At 36.1% G+C, this 20,722-nt stretch overlaps 1 protein-coding gene across 4 annotated transcripts in view; it reads left to right on the top strand.

The window, feature by feature from the left end:
- Positions 1 to 20,722, top strand: part of RFX3 (regulatory factor X3) — a 309,035-nt gene that overhangs the window by 111,973 nt on the left and 176,340 nt on the right. For 3 of the 4 annotated variants that reach the window (XM_007969367.3, XM_073021548.1, XM_073021549.1), the window contains exon 2: positions 17,260 to 17,384. In XM_007969367.3, coding sequence (XP_007967558.1) covers positions 17,268 to 17,384 — 117 coding nt within the window. In that variant the 5' untranslated portion in view covers positions 17,260 to 17,267. Of the gene's footprint in view, positions 1 to 16,444; positions 16,856 to 17,259; positions 17,385 to 20,722 lie in introns of those variants that run through there. The other variant, XM_037998447.2, reaches the window with a different exon arrangement.

Here is a 20,722-nt window from a genome sequence, read left to right as displayed (position 1 = left end):
CCAACATGGTGAAATCCCCTCTCTACAAAAAAAAAAAAATTAGCTGGGTGTTGTGTCACACACCTGTAATCTCAGCTACTCAAGAGGCTGAGGTGGGAGGATCACTTGAACCCAGGAGGCAGAGGCTCCCCCAGGCTGAAACCCCGTCTCTAGTAAAAATACAAAAATTAGCCAGGCTGGTAGCGGGTGCCTGTAATCCCAGCTATTTGGGAGAATTGCTTGAACCTGGGAGGCGGAGGTTGCAGTGAGCCAAGATCGTGCCACTGCACTTCAGCCTTGGCAACAGAATGAGACCCTTTCTCAAAAAAAAAAAAAAAAAAAAAAAAAAGGAGAGAAAGGAGCAAGAGAGAAAGGAGGAAAAAGAGAGAGAGAGGAAGATGGATTGATTCGCTGTCCTACATTTAAAAAACTTCCATTGCTGTCTTAATTTAAAAAGAATTTATGTATTCAATGTTGAGTAAACCTTATAGGGAAAGGGAATAGAGTTTTTGTATGTAAATAACCTTTCAGTTTTATTTAGAAAACACCATCCTTATAAATTTGATTTGTGAGAAAAGTGGCTCCATGGATCATGAGAAATAATCAGCTCATATTTGTATCTGATTTTGAATATAATATGTAAATATTAGCTAACTGTTATGGTACAACAAGAATATCATTTATATTACCTTCATAAGGAAGATTACATAGAAAATAAAATTTTTGAGGCAGTTATACTGGGAGGTGTTTGCTTCTACCTTGCTTTAATATCATATTGTAGAAATACTACTTTTATGAAAATTAGGCATAGGCAACTTGTGAGCTAGTAAAAGCCAATAGTATGCATCAGATGATTAAAGAAATCAAGCAGTATGGTTGGTTTCAGAGTTATATTTATACAAAGCAGTTTTTAAATCTTTTTAAAAGAATGCATGAACATAATATGTAAAGAGGTAATTGGGAAGCATTTTAACGTGGATAAATAGTACATGTTGTGGAAAGCTTGTAAACCTGCCATCTAAAACTGATTACCCTTATGAGCATTTCATGCTGTTTGACAGTGAAAAGTGCACCTTGTAAAAGCTGTTACACAAACCATTACATTGAAAAGGTTTCCATCTCACACCCCAAAATTACACTTATTTGCTGCAAGTGAAAATTCAGAATTTGTTCCCTGTTTATTTTGGTTGCAATTACTGTTGTGTTGAATTTTGCTTTTTGCCTCTTCCAGGAAAACTAGAAATTAGTGTTTTTGGTTTATTTCAGTGTAAATAGAGTCAGTTTGTATATTATAAATGGCATCCAGAGATGATGTAATAATAAAATTCTGAGCCTGAAACACTCAGAAACTCTGTATAATAATAAAATACTGAGCATGGAAGACCAAGATACTCCATGTAAAGTATTTTGGTAGATAGAGAAAAACAAGTTGGCAAGATGGTTCAGAATTCCTATAGAATATAAAGTCCTGTGAACCATTTTAGTTGATAGCGCCACACACACACACACACACACAGGCAGAGTTTGCCTCACTTGAAATCTTGTTAAACATCCTGAAACAGAGCCTTACTCATTTATGTGAGAAAGGAACTTGGAAACGTCTAAGAGAAACTCTTAAGATTGCATTCTCCATGTTATATGAGTATTTCTTTCATTGTGTAATAAGCGCTTTGCACATATGTCAGGCCTTCCTGCCTCTGAGTGCCTTCCTCCTTTCTTTTATTAACCATAGTCTGTTAGAAAGAGCTTTTGACTGGGAATTGGGAGTCTTGTGTTCCAATGCTTGATTTGATACTGTTGGATCCATTTGGTTGATTTTTCTCAGATTCTTTGTGAAATGGGAGCCTGCACTTGATGATCTGAATACTTTTAAGCTTTAAAGTGCTGTGATTTTGGGAAGCAGGTCAATTATCTGAAAAGTGATTACTGAGTGATCAATTCACTGAATAGATAGATAGTTTTTTAAAAATCAGTTTGCTGAAACATAAATTCACTGAATGGCTATTTTGTTAAATTTACCTAATACTCTGATTTATCATTTTGTCCAATGACCAGTTTTCTAAATTATAAACTGCCTGAAGTGTGTTTGTATTAGCTACATAGAAAGTTTATCACAAATCATGCTGCATAGAATAGCTGCAAAAGTTTTTGAAATTTTTAGTGGGAAGTAATTATTAAGTTTTAATTTGATTTTAATTTTTCTATCGCAATTTCAAACCTGATATTTTGCTATAGAGTTATTTATCAGTATAACTCAGCTGAATGCCAATTTTATCATTGATACTTCAAATACTGCATGCTTTTTAGATACTTAAAATGGAAGAACATGTTCATCCAATTCAATTGGTTAGGAAGTGTGTGAAGTAAGGGAAGTATAGAATGTATTTAAGTGGATAGAAAGTGTGTTAAAAGAAACAAATCTTCTGTACTATAATTTATACACTTTTAGGTATTCAAAACATTCATAACCCTTTGATTTAAAATAAATAGATTCTGATCCCCAAAAGTTGTTAGACCAGAAAATAGCAAAATGGCAGAATATAACATGGGTAGACCACAGTGCTGGATTACAACAGTATTTCAGGTAAATTAAAAGCTTGAACTCGTCAACTTAAATATCAGAGAATTCTTAAAAGATTCTTTGAAACTATTTTATTCAGTACAAATAGCTGTTAACAATGTAAATGGTTAAAAGAAACAAGTTTTGACTGAATGGGTAATTTGTCAAATTGGCCATTTGGCAAAATAAGTTTATTTTTGGCAAAGTAGACCTAGTTTTATCATACCCCATCACCATCTCTGCCAGGGATGGGGAAAAAGAGGCAGTAGTGGAAGACTACTGTATTTGGAGTTAGAACACTTTTTCCTCAGTCACACCCTATAAGCCAAGTAGGAACCATTTGGAAGGTCTCCCTCTGTGTTTATTTGCATGTGCATGTGTGATGTACTGTGTGTCCAACTTAACTTTTGATACCAAAGACCTGTTGTCTGTGTGTATGGCTGTGTGTGTGTGTGTGTGTGTGTGTGTGTGTGTGTGAGAGAGAGAGAGAGAGAGAGAGAGAGACAGAGAGAGATAGAGAGACAGAGATAACTCCTACAGCACAGACTTTTTTGAAATAACGAAGTAGCACAATAAAAGGCCTGGGTGAGATTTGAAAAATTGCTTTTTACTTTCCTCTGCTTGGCCGATCCTTGTAACAAAACATGTCCTATATAAGCATGATTGACTGAAACAACAAAATGAAAAGATCAGGGTATATGATGAATTATTTGGCATGTACCAAGGAAGGGTGGCCCTGTGCTCAAGCAGGAATAGAGACGTTAGTTGTACTGCAGGGTTACCTATGGGATTGCTATGGGGCTTAATTACCCTGAACAGTGTCTTTGGCCTACAGCCTTCCTTAAAGCTCTATTTCTCAGTTATTGCTCTTGATTGCAGTGCCATTAGTAAGTAGAGTTAAATATCATTTTCTTGCCATTGCTGAATGCAATTTGTGATCAAATGTAAAGGTCAGGGAGCAACAACCCCTGGCACCTGTGCTGGAGACTCACTGAAACCAACTCATTGGTGAATGAATGAGTTGAGATTGCCCCTTCTTTTGGCGTCTTGAGAAGCTGTAGGCCGTCATTCCTACTCCTTTAGAAGTAGGTGTGATGTTGTGTACCTGAGAGCTCAACTCTGAGATTTCAGAAAGAAAAGATATTGTATTGTGGCACATTGATTTTTAACATTTTCTGAGCCCTAATTCAAATTCCAACAAGCCTGTCTGTATGGATGCTTCAGCAGAGGTAGTATAAAAACTGTATATTCCATGATTCAGTCATTTTTATTAGTCTTAGCTAAGATCTACAGAATAGACAGTCATCTTGTCAGATACTCTGCATTGCTGGAAATGAAATTAAGATATTTTTTAGAGGATGATCTATCATGGAAAACTATTAACTGGATTAAAAAATTACAGCATATCTAATTTCCATAATATAGAAGAATGAAAACATAGAAAAGACTCTAGACAGGACTACATAATAGTTGGTGTGGTAAACATCTAAATAGTTGTCATATTTTTAGCCTAATACTGCATATGGGTGGGTTAAAAAAAAGAATGAAACAAAATGTTGCTCCTTGACTTAGTAGGTGGTATAGCATATTCAAGTTCTCACTCTGCCCATTTCTAGTTATATGAAGTTATATGACCTTGGTGCTGATAGAATTGTTTAAGTTATATGCCTCAGTTTTCTCATCCATAATAAATGGGATAATAATAGTACCTACATCAGGATTTCTGTACAGATGAAATAATGTATATGAAGTCTTTACATAAGTGTGTTAACTGATTAGTAACTAGAGGCTTCTTAGAATACCTTTTTTTGGTACAAAGTTTCAATGATTATTAAGAGAACATAGCAGAATATCAGTTGAATGTTACCAAGCTTAAATATATTTCAAGTGGTTAATTAACGATGAAGTCAGAACAATTACTATTAGGCTAATTACTTATTCTTAGCATTTCAGCTATTAAAGATCTCTGAGTGCTTCTGTCTCATAAAAACAAAGGAATCATACCAGGCCACTTATTCTAAGATGACATGATTAAAGCATTAGATCTGAATCTACAATTCAGTGAATCAGGTGTACTTATTAAAACACAGTAAATGATATGTCAGAAGGTTCAGAGCAATAGCTGAAGACTTGATTTGTTCATTTGAGTTTACTTAATCCTTATCTTGTTTCTTTATTTTAAAAAACTATACACAAAGTCTTTTGAGTCTTTTAATTTTTTGAATATGAGAATTGTTATAAAATTCTGTTGTAATAGAAATTGAACATGAAGTCACATTAGAAAATTAAGAAAAAACACTTAATAATTTGATTTAAAATGGCTGTGATATGCAATTACGTTTATGTAGAATTTTTAAAAAATTATATAGAAGATGCCTCTGGTACAGCATATTCTAATAGTAATGTTTCAATAGGGTCTTAGACTCATCTTCTTTGGAGATTATTCTTTCAACAAATCAAAGATTCTATGTATATATTGGGTGCTGTGGCTACATATGTAGGTGAAAAAGATAAGTATAGTCCATGCATTCATGGAGTTTGTAGTCTTGTTGGAGACACACTTACACTATAGATGTGATAATTGCTGTGTACTGAGTAAAGATAGTGTGCTATGGGAATACCAGGAGGACACTAGATTCGGACTTGTTAAGAGCAAGGTGGAAAAGCAGTGGTTGTTTGGGAAGCTATCAGGAGAAAGTAGGATTTCTCCTGAGACCTGAAAGACAAAGTGAAGATTAGAGGAGGTAAGAAGGAAAAATTGTTTCAAGCAGAAGAAAATACCTGTTCAAATGTCCCCAGGGTTGTCTGAGTCAGTGGCTCATGCCTGTAATCCCAGCATTTCGGGAGGCTGAGGCAGGTGGGTTGCTTGAATCCAGGACTTTGAGACTAGGGTGGGCAACATGGTGAAACCCTGTCTCTACAAAAAAATCCAAAAAATTAGTTGCCAGGCGTGGTGGTACGTGCACGTGGTCCCAGCTACTCAGGAGGCTGAGATGGGAGGATCACCAGGGCCTGGGAGGTCGAGGCTGCAGAGTGAGCCAAATTTGTGCCACTGCACTGCAGCCTGGGCATCAGAGTGAGACCTTGTCTCACAAAAACAAAACAAGACAAAAAACCAAATGCTCCAGGGTTGGGGAACTGTGGATAGTTCCATAAGGCTGGACTGTATATACTCTTGGGAAGACAGTAGGCAGGGGCTATATTCTAAAGAGCCTCCTAAGCCTTGTTAAGGGTTTGCAGTTTATCCTGAGGGCACTAAGAACCTATTGTAGGTAGTGGCCTGAACTCTAGGGATCTGTGTGGCGAGATATAGATATGTGAGTATATTTTTGAGACATAATTAGGAAGCAGACTCAGTAATTTATTAAATTTGGAAGATGAGAGAAAAAAATAAATCTGGCTCTTACTAGGCTTCTTTGAGAAAAAATGATGCCAAGATGACTGGATCCCAAGATTACCACTTTTATCTTATGCTGTCAGTAGAATTTGAATTCACTGAGGGCAGACTGTGTATCCCCCAAGGCATGTAACAGCAGTTATTGGCAGAAAGTTTAACAGAAAGGATGAAAATCTAAATTGAATTTTGATGATTTCATGTAAACAGGTGGACTAGTAATAATGATAGGGTATTTAAAAAGATTCAATGGGTAGTTAAAGATATAGAACTGTAGCTCAATAGAAGGAAAGATTATTGATAGAGTTACAGATTTGGGAGTTATTCACATACGGATAATAGTTCTTAGTGACCAAACTCTTTAAAACAGAGTGTTGAGAGAGCAGAATACACCCTAGCTCAACTCTTTTTTTTCTTTTTTTTCCTGTTCAAAGGGAAGAAATTAAACTTCTGAGGCAAATAGAAAGACTGGCCAGACAGCTAGGAAGAAAATCAGAAAAAATTGAATGTCTTGGAAGGCAAAGAGGAAGAGCTTTTTGATAAAAGAGATTGTCATTAATTTCAAGTGTAATTTGATAGTACAATGAGTGTGAAAAATAAGAAAAGGTCATAGAATTTGCAGATTAAAAGATTGTTCCTTAGTGACTTTGGAAAAGATGATCTTCTCTTGGAGGGATATGGCAGAAACTAAATAACAAGGTGTCAGCAGTGGAATAGAATGGGCAGAAATGAAGACAGTGACTGTAGATAACTCTTCTGAACAAGTTTGGTGATGAAAGTAGTGATTGGGATGTTATAGTTAATGTATTATCAAGGATAAAAGAAGAGTTTTTTCCCCATTTTAGTCTCTATGGAAGACCACCAAAGTATAATGAGAGAGATGACAATGAAACTTATTATATGAAATTTCACACTTATCTAAAATGTTATATAATGACAGCTATATTTTTGTAAAGAATTTACAGTTGATTTTGAGCATTATAATAAACCCAGTTAAGGATATTAACTCATGATTTATGAGATAGCCTAGGATAACCAACTTTAGACGATGTAGCTATATAGTAATGAGATTTTAAAGGAATTCTTGTTTCTGAAGGCAAGAAAATGCTTCATACCAAATTGGAAGGACAGCCATCCACGGAGTGCATCACCAGTTCCCATAGATAAGTACCAGTGGAACTGTTTGTAATTCAGTATAGATGACTTATTTCAAATTTTACTGATTTTTACAGAGAAATAATTTTTCTGTTAAGTATCTGAATTTACAGAATTGGCTATAGTCTTTAATCTGTTTACATTTTTATCCTTTGGCCAAGTCTTTATTCCAAGTGTATATACATATAATGAAAATCAATGTAAAAATTTAATAGCATTATGTTTTACAGCAAGTGTTTTCAGAATTTATGTGTATATGAATATATAGAGGTTTTTTTGAGGTCTACTTACACCCATGTTCACTACATTTGCCAGAAAATGGCAGTAATGAGAATTCTGTTCTTTAAGATACTGTACATTTAAAATGGGGTATATTGTTTCCATTATTAGCAATGTTATTATACAGTATTATTTCCTCTTTTAGATGTGTTGATCTCTTTGAGCCTGTCAGAATAGTTAACAACTGCAAAAGACTCTATTCTGCACTTTTATAAAAAGAAAAAGAGATGAGAGGAAAAAAAAATTCTTGTGTAGGCAAGATAATCTAAGAGGAACACTGTCATTGGAGTCTTTTCTGATGTGAAGAAAATTAAGAATTTCTGTTCTGGCTGTCACTCCCTATAAAATCTAAAGGAAACTCTGTTTGGTGCAGTATTACCTGTTTGTTTCTTTTGTGGCTCTGTAAATAATGCTACCTTTTAAGCTAATCTTTGCCTCCCTTTGCTCCTGTCCTGTATGTCTTTCCGGCACTTTGGCTTCAGTGTTAAGGGGATTGTTTTATTTTAGATTTTGGTAATTAGTTCTTTAAGATAAAAATTACAGTAATTTCATTTCTCTCTTTAAGTAATAGTTTTTCATAATCTATTCCGAGTCAAGGAAAGAATTAGTTAAGAGAAAACCTTTGAAAAGTGAAAAAAGTTACCCAGGCAACCTGTATATGTTACCAGTGTGCTGATTAATCATCTTCAACATTAATCACTGTCATCAGTTATCACAGGAAGATGACTGCTGAACAGTCTACACTATTATCATTCCATCATTTTTCTACAGATCAGTTTAGTACAAAGATTTATTGTACACAGTCATGAGGATTACAACATCAAACCTAAATAAAGAGGCAGCATTTTTATAATACAGAAAATCATGAATTTTCTTTTTACATTCCTCATTTACTTGATTTATTGATTTGATAAAGCCCCATGTTTTACAATGAATAAATTTTCACAAGGATGTGTTTTATATAAAGAAGGGTTGGTGTTTGACTACAGTTTGTAGTTTAACTAGTTTTTTCATTTGTACTGGGTGAAGGTGGAAGAAAGCCAAGTGTTTTATATTTGTAGGTGAAGTAATCAGCTCAATATATTTTTTGCCAGAGTTTTAAGAAACTAAATTTAATACGTGACTATTTAAACATATATTTAAATGTAGCATGTGACTAAACATGTTGAAAATACTTATATATGTGTAACATATATGCATTAATAATTTCTACTATGCCTCATCATTGTACATTGTCTTTCTTGAAGTTGTCTAATGTCCTTAGGTTTTTTTTTTGTTGTTACAGTTATCTTAATATTGTTCATTATCTACTCCAGAATAGTCAGCATTTTGTACATTTTGTACTAAATTTATGTTAAATGTCAGTAATTTCCTCCCCAAAAGCATTGTTCATTTTAGTTGTCTTAATTTTAATAGAAATCTTAATTGCTATAGACACTATATATGCTACTATTATTTTCCAACTTTTATTTAGGAATGCTGATGCTGAATCAGAGCATTAGTAATAAAAGTGTTATGCTGCAGAACTTCAATTACAATAATTTTGGGTCTTTATGTAAAAGCACACCAACACACCAATGTTAAACTCCTTGTTCTATGTTTTAAAAATAGTAATTTTCACCCGCAAAACATTTGTTTTTTTCCGTAAATGGCATTTCTATGATCTTATGTTGAACCAGGTTTCTAATGCTCTTGTAAATAAGTTATTCTTGAATATGATCACATTTTAGATGTTGTTTATTTTCACTATACCCATTAAGTAACTATCATCATAATTTTGGCTAATTTGGTTCAAGTAGGAATGGGAGCTAGCATCTTTTGTCTTTCTATGCTAAGGAAAAAGGAAGGAAATTCTCTGTTGAGCTTGAAAATTAAATTACAGGTCTTTGTTTTCTATACTGAATTAAAACCTGTTACATTCCTCAGTGTTAAAAATAATACAGTAAGTGTAGTGGAACCAAACTTTGCACACTTTGCTCTTTAGGAGAGCAAATTATTTCAGGACGAAAGACCCCAATAAAAATTAGGTGGATGCTACCTATTTTTAAGCTCGCCCAGTAACATAGTTGTGTTTGATAAGTAATTGATTAGGTCAGACTATTAATCCATTTAATCTGGCATGTACATTGTGAGTGATAAAAGGAATCCAACTGTGAATTTGAGTGTATTAAATAACGTTCAGGAAGTTCCACAAAGAACATTCGAATGCCTTAAAACTTGCAATAATGCATGTTTGTTCCAAACACATTTGCTTTGCCTAGGTTTTACCCATCAGGTTGAAGAAATGCTAATCTTGTTCCATTCAGCAGCTGGGTTTTTGCAATATCTTTTCCTTCTCCTAGGGGTTAATTAGCCTTCTTTCAAAATGTGGCCTATTTAGCTGTAGATTCAAATGATTCAGTCAGAGCTGGCTGTACAAAGCAGAACCGTTAACAGGCGGGTGTGTCCAACTGCTTAATTAGCCAGAATAAAAAGGTCCTTTGTCAAACAAGCATCTGTTGCTCATGACACACCTGACAGCCACATTAGGCGAGAATGACTAGACTGAAATTGTGCATATCTCTCCTGTAAGAATATACAACTCATTTACATATGGGCTGCATCATTGACAAACTGCAGGGGTTTATTTAGCTTATCAAAATGGATCAATGTGACGGCATTTGTGACTGATAAACAAATATCACTTGAAAGAAGGCTGTGAAGAAAGTAAACTAACCAAATTACTCCCAAACATAAACAAAACACCAGAAACCATTGCTGGATGAATGGGAAAACCTCAAATGTACTCATAAGTGATTATGCTGGGAATAAAACAAAACCTAAAATGGAGCATGCTAGGACACTGCTCTCCTGTGATGATCCTTACTTTGCAGAAATGTTGGAAGCCTACCAGAATACTATGAATGTGTCAGTGGGCTTCAGTGATCTGTTTAGCAGAATTTGGCAGGAGGGTTATACTCCTCAAACATGCTTTAACATTCTAATTGATCTGCTGTTTTTATCAGGTCTTCAGAATTAATCACTAAAAATGCCTCTGGAAAGATACGTATTCGTTGGGTTATATGGTCTCAGTTGAAAGAGAAGAAATACTTCCTAACTTTGGTGTCAGAAAGAGGGGATGTCTTTCTATTGTTGTTGGAAGTGTAAATCATGTAATATTGATTGAGAACCTCAAAGATTGCTGTCTATACCAACAGTCTCTAGCTTTTCTTTGGAAGCCCTACCATCATGGTATTGCAAAGCAGTTTATGTACTGGTTGATATCATGTGCTTTAGAGTCAGACAGGCATCAAGTGAATTCAGGCTTTTTCTCTTACTAGTTTTGTGGCTTTTGGCAAGTTATTTAATCCATTTGTGCCTCAGTTTCTTTATTTGTTAAGTGGGGATAACACCTCCATCATGGGATTCTTCTGAAGATTGAACTAGAAAATGTATTTAAAGCACTTAGTGTAGTGCCTGGCACCAGGAAAAGACCTATTAAATGAGAGGCCAAATTATGATCTTTTCAGTCAATCTGTGGAACGGATATGATTGATACCCTCTAATGTCATAAAGCATGGCAAAGAGAGCCTCTCTGTCAAGGCCGAAGATAGTGAAATCAGAGGAAAACGAAATTGTGTCTATGAAGGAAAATGGAGACACGAAAGAGAGGCTAAGTTTTTATCAACTGGCATGACCCGATAATCCAGGAACCAAGTCGATCAGACCTATGAGCAGTCATTTGGGAATAAACAGAACATGTGCTAGGACTTGGTTGATACTTGATGTGATACTTGGTTGTGCAGGACTAGGCTTTCTGTAACAGTTTAGATGTGATTTATAGATACAGCTGGAGGCTAGGTGGAAAGTTCTGTATGACTCTGCTAGCTTTATGTTTTACAACCATTGTTTTTTTACCTATCTTATTTCCCCCACTCTATTCTATAAAGATTCCTCCTATTAAATAGTTCACAACTTTTTCTTTTTTCCCCATCTCATATTAAAAATTCATCAGTTTGCCTTTCTTTACTTCTCTTTGTGCAGTGTCTGTATGGCCTTGGGTAAGTGATGTAACATCTCTGGACCTCAGTTAACTCATTTTTTAAATGAGGAAAATCATAGTTTTAATCTAGTGATACATTTCTAGCAGTAAAATGGTCTAAGCTTGGGTATTACTTTTCTGTGTAAAATTAGTATAAATGTCATCAATATTGTTTTAAACCCAAAAAGCAATTTTCTTTCTTTCTTTCTGTTTTTTTTTTTTGAGAGAGAGTCTCTCTCTGTCGTCTAGGCTAGAGTGCAGTGGCACGATCTCGGCTCAAATCAACCTCCTCCTCCTAGGTTCAAGCGACTCTCCTGCCTCAGCCTCCTGAGTAGCTGGGGTTACAGGCATGCGCCCCCACGCCTGGCTGATTTTTGTATTTTAGTAGAGACGAGGTTTCACCATGTTGTTCAGGCTGGTCTCAAGCTCCTGACCTCGTGATCCTCTCCCCTTGGCCTCCCAAAGTACTGGGATTACATGCGAGAGCCACCGCGCCTGACCCCCTCAAAAAGCAGTTTTCTTTTTTTTTTTTTTTTTTTTTTTTTTGAGACGGAGTCTTGCTCTGTCACCCAGGCTGGAGTGCAGTGGCGGGATCTCGGCTCACTGCAAGCTCCTCCTCCCGGGTTCACGCCATTCTCCTGCCTCGGCCTCCCGAGTAGCTGGGACTACAGGCGCCCGCTACCTCGCCCGGCTAGTTTTTTTGTATTTTTTTAGTAGAGATGGGGTTTCACCGTGTTAGCCAAGATGGTCTCGATCTCCTGACCTCGTGATCCGCCCATCTCGGCCTCCCAAAGTGCTGGGATTACAGGCTTGAGCCACCGCGCCCGGCCTAAAAAGCAGTTTTCTACTTTCAGTCTTTATTTGTAGAAATAGATTTCTGTTTACCCTCAAATTCGTATAGAGGCCAGTCAATTGAAAAAAGTATAGCCATTTAAATAATTTGCCTGTAGAACACATAATATGTGCTCACCTCTTTAAAACTTTCAGATATTTCAAGAAATTCTGGAAATTTTTTTGTTTTGTGTTGTTTTGTTTTATTTTGAGATGGAGTTTTGCTCTTGTCACCCAGGCTGGAGTGCAGTGTCGCGATCTCAGCTCACTGCTGAGATCAAAGGATTCTCCTGTCTCAACCTCCGTAGTAGCTGGGATTACAGGCGCCCACCACCACGCCCAGCTATTTTTTTTTTTTTTTTTTTTTTTTTAAGTAGAAATGGGGTTTCACCATATTCACCATATTGGCCAGGGTGGTCTTGAACTCCTGACCTCAGGTGATTCATCCACCTTGGCCTCCCAAAGTGTTGGGATTACAGACTTGAGCCATTGTGCCCAGCCTGGAAATTTGTTTTCTAGTGCAAAGTTTTCTGATTTTCAAATGTTAGCAATTAAGAATTTTGTAATCACTCTGAGTCAAACAAAACCCGAGTGGGGAGTCGAATATAGTCCATAGAAGGCCAATTTCCAAATCTATGTGTTTTATCTTCTGATATGCTCTCCCAGGAGGCTTATTGGGAGTTGTTAAGAATTACTTTAAAGGTAGTTTTAATTTTTAAAGAGAACTTTTTTCTTTACATTCTTGCATGTGTTTGATCTAAAACAGTAGATGTCAAAGTATGGGTCATTTACCAAAAAAGTATGCAGACTAGTCTGTAATACAATGTATGCACCAACAAATTAGCCTCTGGAACATTCCCATCCAGCTTTGGGGAAAATAGGCAGATTTAGTGCGAGTGACATCATTGTAAGAAACTCATCTACTCTTAATTGAACAGCTTAAAGGCGAAGCTATAACTGGCAACGCTGTCTTCCTCATCTGTACACTAAACTGACAGAGGCCACCAGCCATCTTGGAGTTGGCAAGAGAGACTGGAAAAAAACCTCACAGAAGATGATACCTGATGTCTGGTTCATTCCTTATTCTTTCCAGAAAAGCATTGCCTCACTCTTACTAATAGTTCCTCTGCTATGGCACAAATGACATATAAATATATAATAAATCAAAGGACCCTGGCTTTTGCTTTCTTCCCCACTCCCCCTAACCCCCCTGCCCACCCCCACCCCCCCCGCCGTCTATGGTAGAAGAAAGAGGAAGAGGCACAGACTGGGTTCTTAATTTGTGTATTCTCTCCACAAATTTTGAGAACTGTAGGTCCTCTAGTAATACTCGTTAGGCAAGAATTTTGTGTAGTAAAAAATACTGTCATTCGCAAACATTTTTGGTCATTTCTGTAGTCTTAATGCTAGTTCAAAGATGTGTATGTGTGTGTGCGTGTGTGTTTGGAGATCAGTACTACATTTAAATAAACCACCATTTGTGAGATTTCTCATAAAAATCTGGATTCTCAGCTTCTTTTGGAAAACGGAAGGAAGTTTCCCACATACGATAAGCTGGAGCTGAACATTAGCTAACCCATCTAGGAGAATTAGCCACTGAATTTATCACTTTCCTTTTATTTTGTAAACCTCTAGTCACTTTTGCTCTCTATGCCTGAGGTTCCTCATCTGTAAATGCAAATTATGGTCATACCAACCGCATTGGGTTGTTACACGGATTAATTTTTAAATTAATAAATATATCAAGCACTTAAAATATTCTTAGCATATGTTAAACAATCAATGCTAGTTGTTACTGCTATGCCTTTTGTATGTACAAGGTTTATTGTGCCTCTTTAGGGTTTGACTCACAAAAGAATGAGAAAATAATCACTTAGAACGATGCCAATGTCAAAGTGTAGAAAGAAAATTAAGCACAGATTCAAAGTGAAAAAGCGCAGTCCCAAGTCTACTCCTGTTACCTTGAACAAGTCTCTTAATTTCTCTGGGCTTTAGTGTCCTCATTTATAAAAAAGACAAATACATGTGTTGTCTTTAGAGGTCTGTTTCTGAAATTGAATATGATTGAAGGTTTTGGGGGAAAATTACAAGAAGTCATGCTGTGACAAAAGATGCCAAGAGGGGTTAATTTTCTCCTTGAAAAACTGAATACTCTTTCAAAAATTTCTTAGTGAAACTTAATGTTCACTATACTTCATATAGATTTAAACTATGATGCAGTGTTTTTCTTATGCTACCAGTTGAACACTGTTTCTTTTGCTCCATTCCTCCAGGAAAGAAAGTTAGAAATCTGGTCTTTGCTCAATAACAAGGAAATTCATATTCATTTCATTGAATGCATAAGTAGTAATAGGGGATGTCAAGGCCAGGAAGCCGGAGAAAGCATTCTTGTTAGAGTAAACAATGCAAAATTTACTCCTATGTTGGCAGGTCAGGCAAAACTGAGAAACGTGGCATGTTTAATTGTGAATGAGAGAAAGTACATGTCTTTGTTTACAAATCTCACTTACATGATAGTAGTCTCCCCCATCTTTCAGCTGTATTAAATGTTATGGATTTGGGGCTATCTTTGTATAAGACTATAATCAAATTTTGATTTTAGTACCATATTATACGATACACAAAATTAGTTAACTTGATTCTTTGGCTAAGTTTAGGGTATATCGGTTGGCTTTTGGATATACATTAATTGTTTTAGATCACCAAATAGTTTTTTTCTAAATTATACTTTAAGTTCTAGGGTAAATGTGCACAACATACAGGTTTGTTACATATGTATACATGTCCCCTCCCCCAATCCCACAACAGGCCCTGGTGTGTGATGTTTCCCTTCCTGTGTCCAAGTGTTCTCATTGTTCAGTTCCCACCTATGAGTGAGAACATGCGGTGTTTGGTTTTTTGTCCGTGCGATAGTTTGCTGAGAATGATGGTTTCCAGCTGCATCCATGTCCCTACAAAGGACATGAACTCATCCTTTTTTATGGCTGCATAGTATTCCATGGTGTATATTTACCACATTTTCCTAATCCAGTCTGTCATTGATGGACATTTGGGTTGGTTCCAAGTCTTTGCTACTGTGAATAGTGCTGCAATAAACATATGTGTGCATGTGTCTTTATAGCAGCATGATTTATAATCATTTGGGTATAGACCCAGTAATGGGATTGCTGGGTCAAATGGTATTTTTAGTTCTAGATCCTTGAGGAGTTGCCACACTGTCTCCTACAATGGTTGAACTAGTTTACAGTCCCGCCAACAGTGTAAAAGTACTCTGTTTCTCCACATCCTCTCCGGTACCTGTTATTTCCTGACTTTTTAATGATCGCCATTCTAACTTGTGTGAGATGGTGTCTCATGGTGTTTTTGATTTGCATTTCTCTGATGGCCAGTGATGATGAGTATTTTTTCATGTATCTGTTGGCTGCATAAATGTCTTTTTCTGAGAAGTGTCTGTTCATATCCTTCGCCCGCTTTTTGATGGAGTTTTTTTTTCCTTGTAAATTTGTTTGAGTTCTTTGTAGATTCTGGATATTAGCCCTTTGTCAGATGAGCAGATTGCAAAAATTTTTTCCCATTCTGTAGGTTAGTTGCCTATTCACTCTGATGGCAGTTCTCTTGCTGTGCAGAGGCTCTTTAGTTTAATTAGATCCCATTTGTCAATTTTGGCTTTTGTTGCCATTGCTTTTGGTGTTTTAGACATGAAGTCCTTGCCCATGCCTATGTCCTAAATGTTATTGCCTAGGTTTTCTTCTAGGGTTTTTATGGTTTTAGGTCTAACATTTAAGTCTTTAATCCATCTTGAATTAATTTTTGTGTAAGGTGTAAGGAAGGGATCCAGTTTCAGCTTTCTACAGATGGCTAGCCAATTTTCCCAGCACCATTTATTAAATAGGGAATTCTTTCCCCATTTCTTGCTTTTGTCAGGTTTGTCAAAGATCAGATGGTTGTAGATGTGTGGTATTATTTCTGAGGGCTCTGTTCTGTTCTATTGGTCTATATCTCTGTTTTGGTACCAGTACCATGCTGTTTTGGTTACTGTAGCCTTGTAGTATAGTTTGTAGTCAGGTAGTGTGATGCCTCTAGCTTTGTTCTTTTGGCTTAGGATTGACTTGGCAATGCGGGCTCTTTTTTGGTTCCATGTGAACTTTAAAGTAGTTTTTTCCAATTCTGTGAAGAAAGTCATTGGTAGCTTGATGGGGATGGCACTGAATCTATAAATTACCTTGGGCAGTATAGCCATTTTCATGATATTGATTCTTCCTATCCATGAGCTTGGAATGTTTTTCCATTTGTTTGTGTCCTCTTTTATTTCGTTGAGCAGTGGTTTATAGTTCTCCTTGAAGAGGTCCTTCACATCCCTTTAAGTTGGATTCCTAGGTATTTTATTCTCTTTGAAGCAATAGTGAATGGGAATTCACTCATGATTTGACTCTCTGTTTGTTTTAAGTTGGAAAGGACCTTAGAAATGATTTACTCTAAATTATGCTCTGGTGACATCCTGACAGCCTATAAAAGTGTCTAGAAAGTAGAATTCATGACATTTACATCAAACAAAACCGGAGTGGGGAGTCGAACATAGTCCATAGAAGACGAATTTCCAAATCTATGTCTTTTATCTTCTGATATGCTCTCCCAGGTGGGTTATTGGTAGTTTTATCTTCTGATATGCTCTCCCAGGTGGCTTATTGGGTTATAAGAGCATTTTGACATAATTTTGGATGATAGTTTATAAAGGGATTAAAACAATTTATAACAGATGAGATAGAAGGTAGCTTTCAATGAAATTTAACCCAGATAGTCTCAGGATAAGTGGTGCTAATGGGAATTTTTTTAAAGAACGTGGATAAGTAATTTTCTGTATTTATTAAGTGGTCAAAATGACTACATACATATGTGCGTGGACTGTCATGGTAGTATGTTGGGATAAGAGGTATAAGAGTTGAAAGTTAGTTTTAGTATAGGATTTTAAGAACAATTGTAAGGAAGCTAGTCATGGAGGAGTAACATTTTAAACTTTAATTTCATTTTAATCTGTTTCAGAGACCATCATGCAGACATCAGAGACTGGGTCAGACACAGGCTCGACAGTGACCTTACAAACTTCGGTGGCTAGTCAAGCAGCAGTGCCTACGCAGGTGGTACAGCAAGTACCAGTACAACAACAGGTAAGGAGCTGCTGAACTTAGAAAAGATGCTGTTACTTTCATTATGTTGGCTGTCCAACATACTTGTATCCAAAGATTATTTGGACTTTACTGTCTTGCTATGACAGGCATACTTCAGTTTTTAGGTTCATTCAGCACATGTTTCTTGAGCATTTCTTGGATATGCCAGCTTCTTTCTGTGCTAGGCTATAGGGACACAAAAATGAATACTTAAGTTACAATCTCTATTCTCAAACAGCCTGTCTTGACTCCTAAAGCGAGTTATTTTTTCTGACATGACCACCCAAAGTTTTCTCCTTCTCTTCGCTCCCCATTGTTTATCACCACTTTCTATTTCTTTCGTATTGAAATGTCAGCAATATTATTCTTTATTTAGTTGACTCACAGTAGTACTTAATAGGATGTATGTACCTTCCAGGCAGGGATTTTGCCTTTATGGTATTTTAGAAAGTGCCTTGGCATTAGGTGGCTGATAAATACTGTTGAATGAAAATAGAATAATCTTAAAGGTCTGGATATCTGACTCATGCCATTTAAAAGTTGGAAGCGAATTTATCATCAGATATTTACTACAGGTCTTATTCATATGCAGGGCAGTTGACTTGTTTTGGAAAGATACTGACAAAGTAATGCTGTTCATGTATGTGGATTGTGAACACACTGGCCTGTGATTTCTTCTAAAGAGTGGTGAGAACATAAGTGAGAAAGATCATATGTCATATAACATTATCTTGAGATTCAAGATTTGCCTATAATTTCTTAGTATTAAAGAGACTCTTTAGCAAACGTTGCTCTTACAATTATAAATAAGTGGTTAGGGAGAAGGATATAGATGGGTTGTAGATGATGAAGGACATTTTTGTAAATGATAGACACAAGGTTATATTCTTTACAGGATATAGAATTGGGTTGGGCAGGGAGTGTGGTGGAATCGTACAGAAGTCATTGGCTTTTGGGATAAGTAAAGACATCTGAAATAATCGTTTTGTGTTTTATTCTTTTTATTTGTTTGTTTGTTTGTTTGTTTTTTGAGATAGGAGTCTTGCTGTCTCCCAGGTTGGAGTGCAGTGGTGCGGTCTCGGCTCACTGCAAGCTCCGCCTCCCGGGTTCACCCCATTCTTCTGCCTCAGCCTCCCAAGTAGCTGGGACTACAGGGGCCCGCCACCATGCCCGGCTAATTTTTTGTATTTTTAGTAGAGATGGGGTTTCACCGTGTTAACCAGGATGGTCTCGATCTCCTGACTTCGTGATCTGCCCGCCTCGGCCTCCCAAAGTGCTGGGATTGCAAGCATGAACCACCACACCCGGCCGTTTTGTGTTTATTTTTTAGACATTAAAAAAAAAAATCTTAGCATACTCTACCATATATACATACACATCTTTCCCATCCCACAAGCTTCCAGTTTATTCGATTGAACTATATGTAGTTTTGATCTTCAAACAGTGTTACATGTTTAAATCTATTGCTTATGTTTCCTTTATTTCTTTTAAACATATTCTGTCTTTTTTAAAATTACAGATCCAGAGGATACATATGCAGGTTTGCTTTATGGACAAATTACATAATGGTGGGGTTTGGGCTTCTAGGGTACCCATTACCCAGATGGCAAACATTGTACCCAATCGGTAATTTTTCAACACTTATCCCCTTCCCACCCTCTCTCCTTTTAGAGTCCCCAGTATCTATTATTGTCATCTGTATGTCCATGTGTACCCATTGTTTAGTGCCCACATTATTGGTTATGTTTTTATCTTTTTATATATTTTTTAACCATTAAAAATGAGTCTTCAAAATGGTGATTTAAAAGGCTCTGCTATTATTAATGCCATCACCAATTTTAAGACTCCAAACCTTATTGAGAAAGGATAGCTTATGTCATGTCATCCAAAGAGCAAGTAAAGAACAATGCAGACATTGTTACAACTAACTTTAAAAAGATAACAGTTATCTTTTTAAAGGCGATGTTGAACATGTAACTCACTCTGGTTTTCATCTCTGTGGAAGAATGGTTTTGAGAGAGTGCCTATCACTAACAAGAGTGTGATGAAAATGGTGTCCCTATCTCCAGAAGGCGCCTTCTGTAAACATGAAAAAAGTTTTCTTTTTATTGAATTTACATATTATCAAATATTTACACCAGGTCTTAATAGGTCATATAATAGTGTAAAGAGTCAAAAAATTTCGCACGGTTTGTTATTTTAAAAATATGGTCTTTAACCTTCCCCGTTCTCCCACAAACCACTCCTCATAGGCAACTACACTGACTTCTTTAAACTTGTTATTTTGATATTTACTTCCATTTACTTAAAGATAATATACATATTTTACTGCATCTTGAATTTTTAGTTTTAAGCATTTTAAGCATTATCTTAGCATGCCCTTCTTCTGGTCCCTAACACTCAAACACACAACCTGACCCACCCACCCACCCTTCAGATTCCTCATGTTCTTGACAGATCGAACCATATTTTTTTTATGTACAAAAACAATAATTTCATATGTCTCAATCTATGTTATGTTTTAATTTTAGTAAATAAGTATTCACTGCTTACACTACCAAGATATATAAATGCTTTTCAAATCCAGCCTTGTAGTAAGCATTGATTACCTTCCTTTCCCGTAAAACTCATTTATTTTTCTTAGATTTAATGATTGTGTTTCTTCTGGTTTGCAGGATTGCCACGGACAAGCCAAACACCAATCTGATTTCTGATCTTTTTTATGTGGTTTATGTGATTTTTTTTCTCTGAAACTTTGTAGAATATTTGAAATTCCAGTTTTATGAACTTTTTGATGATGTGCATTGATGCGGGCCTATTTTCAAATACTGTGCTAGAACCTTTGATGGGCCATTTCAGTCTGGACATTCATGCTTTTTCATTTCTGGGAAACTTTTTCAGTTTTTTCATTTATGATTCCCTCCCCCTCTGTTTTCTTGTGTTTTTCACTTTCTGGACTTTTTTTGTTCTATTTTCAATTTCATTGTTCAGCCTTTCTATTATTTTTAAATTCTATCAGTTTTTTTTTTTTTAATTTTCAAGAACTTTAAAAAGTTCCTGTGTGTTCCTTTTCGTAATATTATGTTTTATTTTGTGGTTTTCTTTTTCCTCTCTGAAGATACTAATTTGTTTTAAGTTGTTGAATTTTTTTTTCTCTTGTCTCTTTTAAGGTACCCTATTCTGTTTTCTTTTGTTTTTTACTATGTCTCTGTCTTTCATGTTAACAGCTTTTCTCTGATGTCTGATAATCTGTGGGTGTTTATCCATATTTTAAAATGTGGATATAAGATACTGATTTGAATGTATGAGTGAGTCTTATTGACTTCAAAATGGGGTCA

Source organism: Chlorocebus sabaeus, chromosome 12 (assembly GCF_047675955.1).
Source record: "Chlorocebus sabaeus isolate Y175 chromosome 12, mChlSab1.0.hap1, whole genome shotgun sequence".
In the NCBI taxonomy this organism is placed as follows: domain Eukaryota; kingdom Metazoa; phylum Chordata; class Mammalia; order Primates; family Cercopithecidae; genus Chlorocebus; species Chlorocebus sabaeus.
The sequence above is the reverse complement of the archived record's forward strand: the minus strand, read 5'-3'. Positions and strand labels throughout refer to the sequence as shown.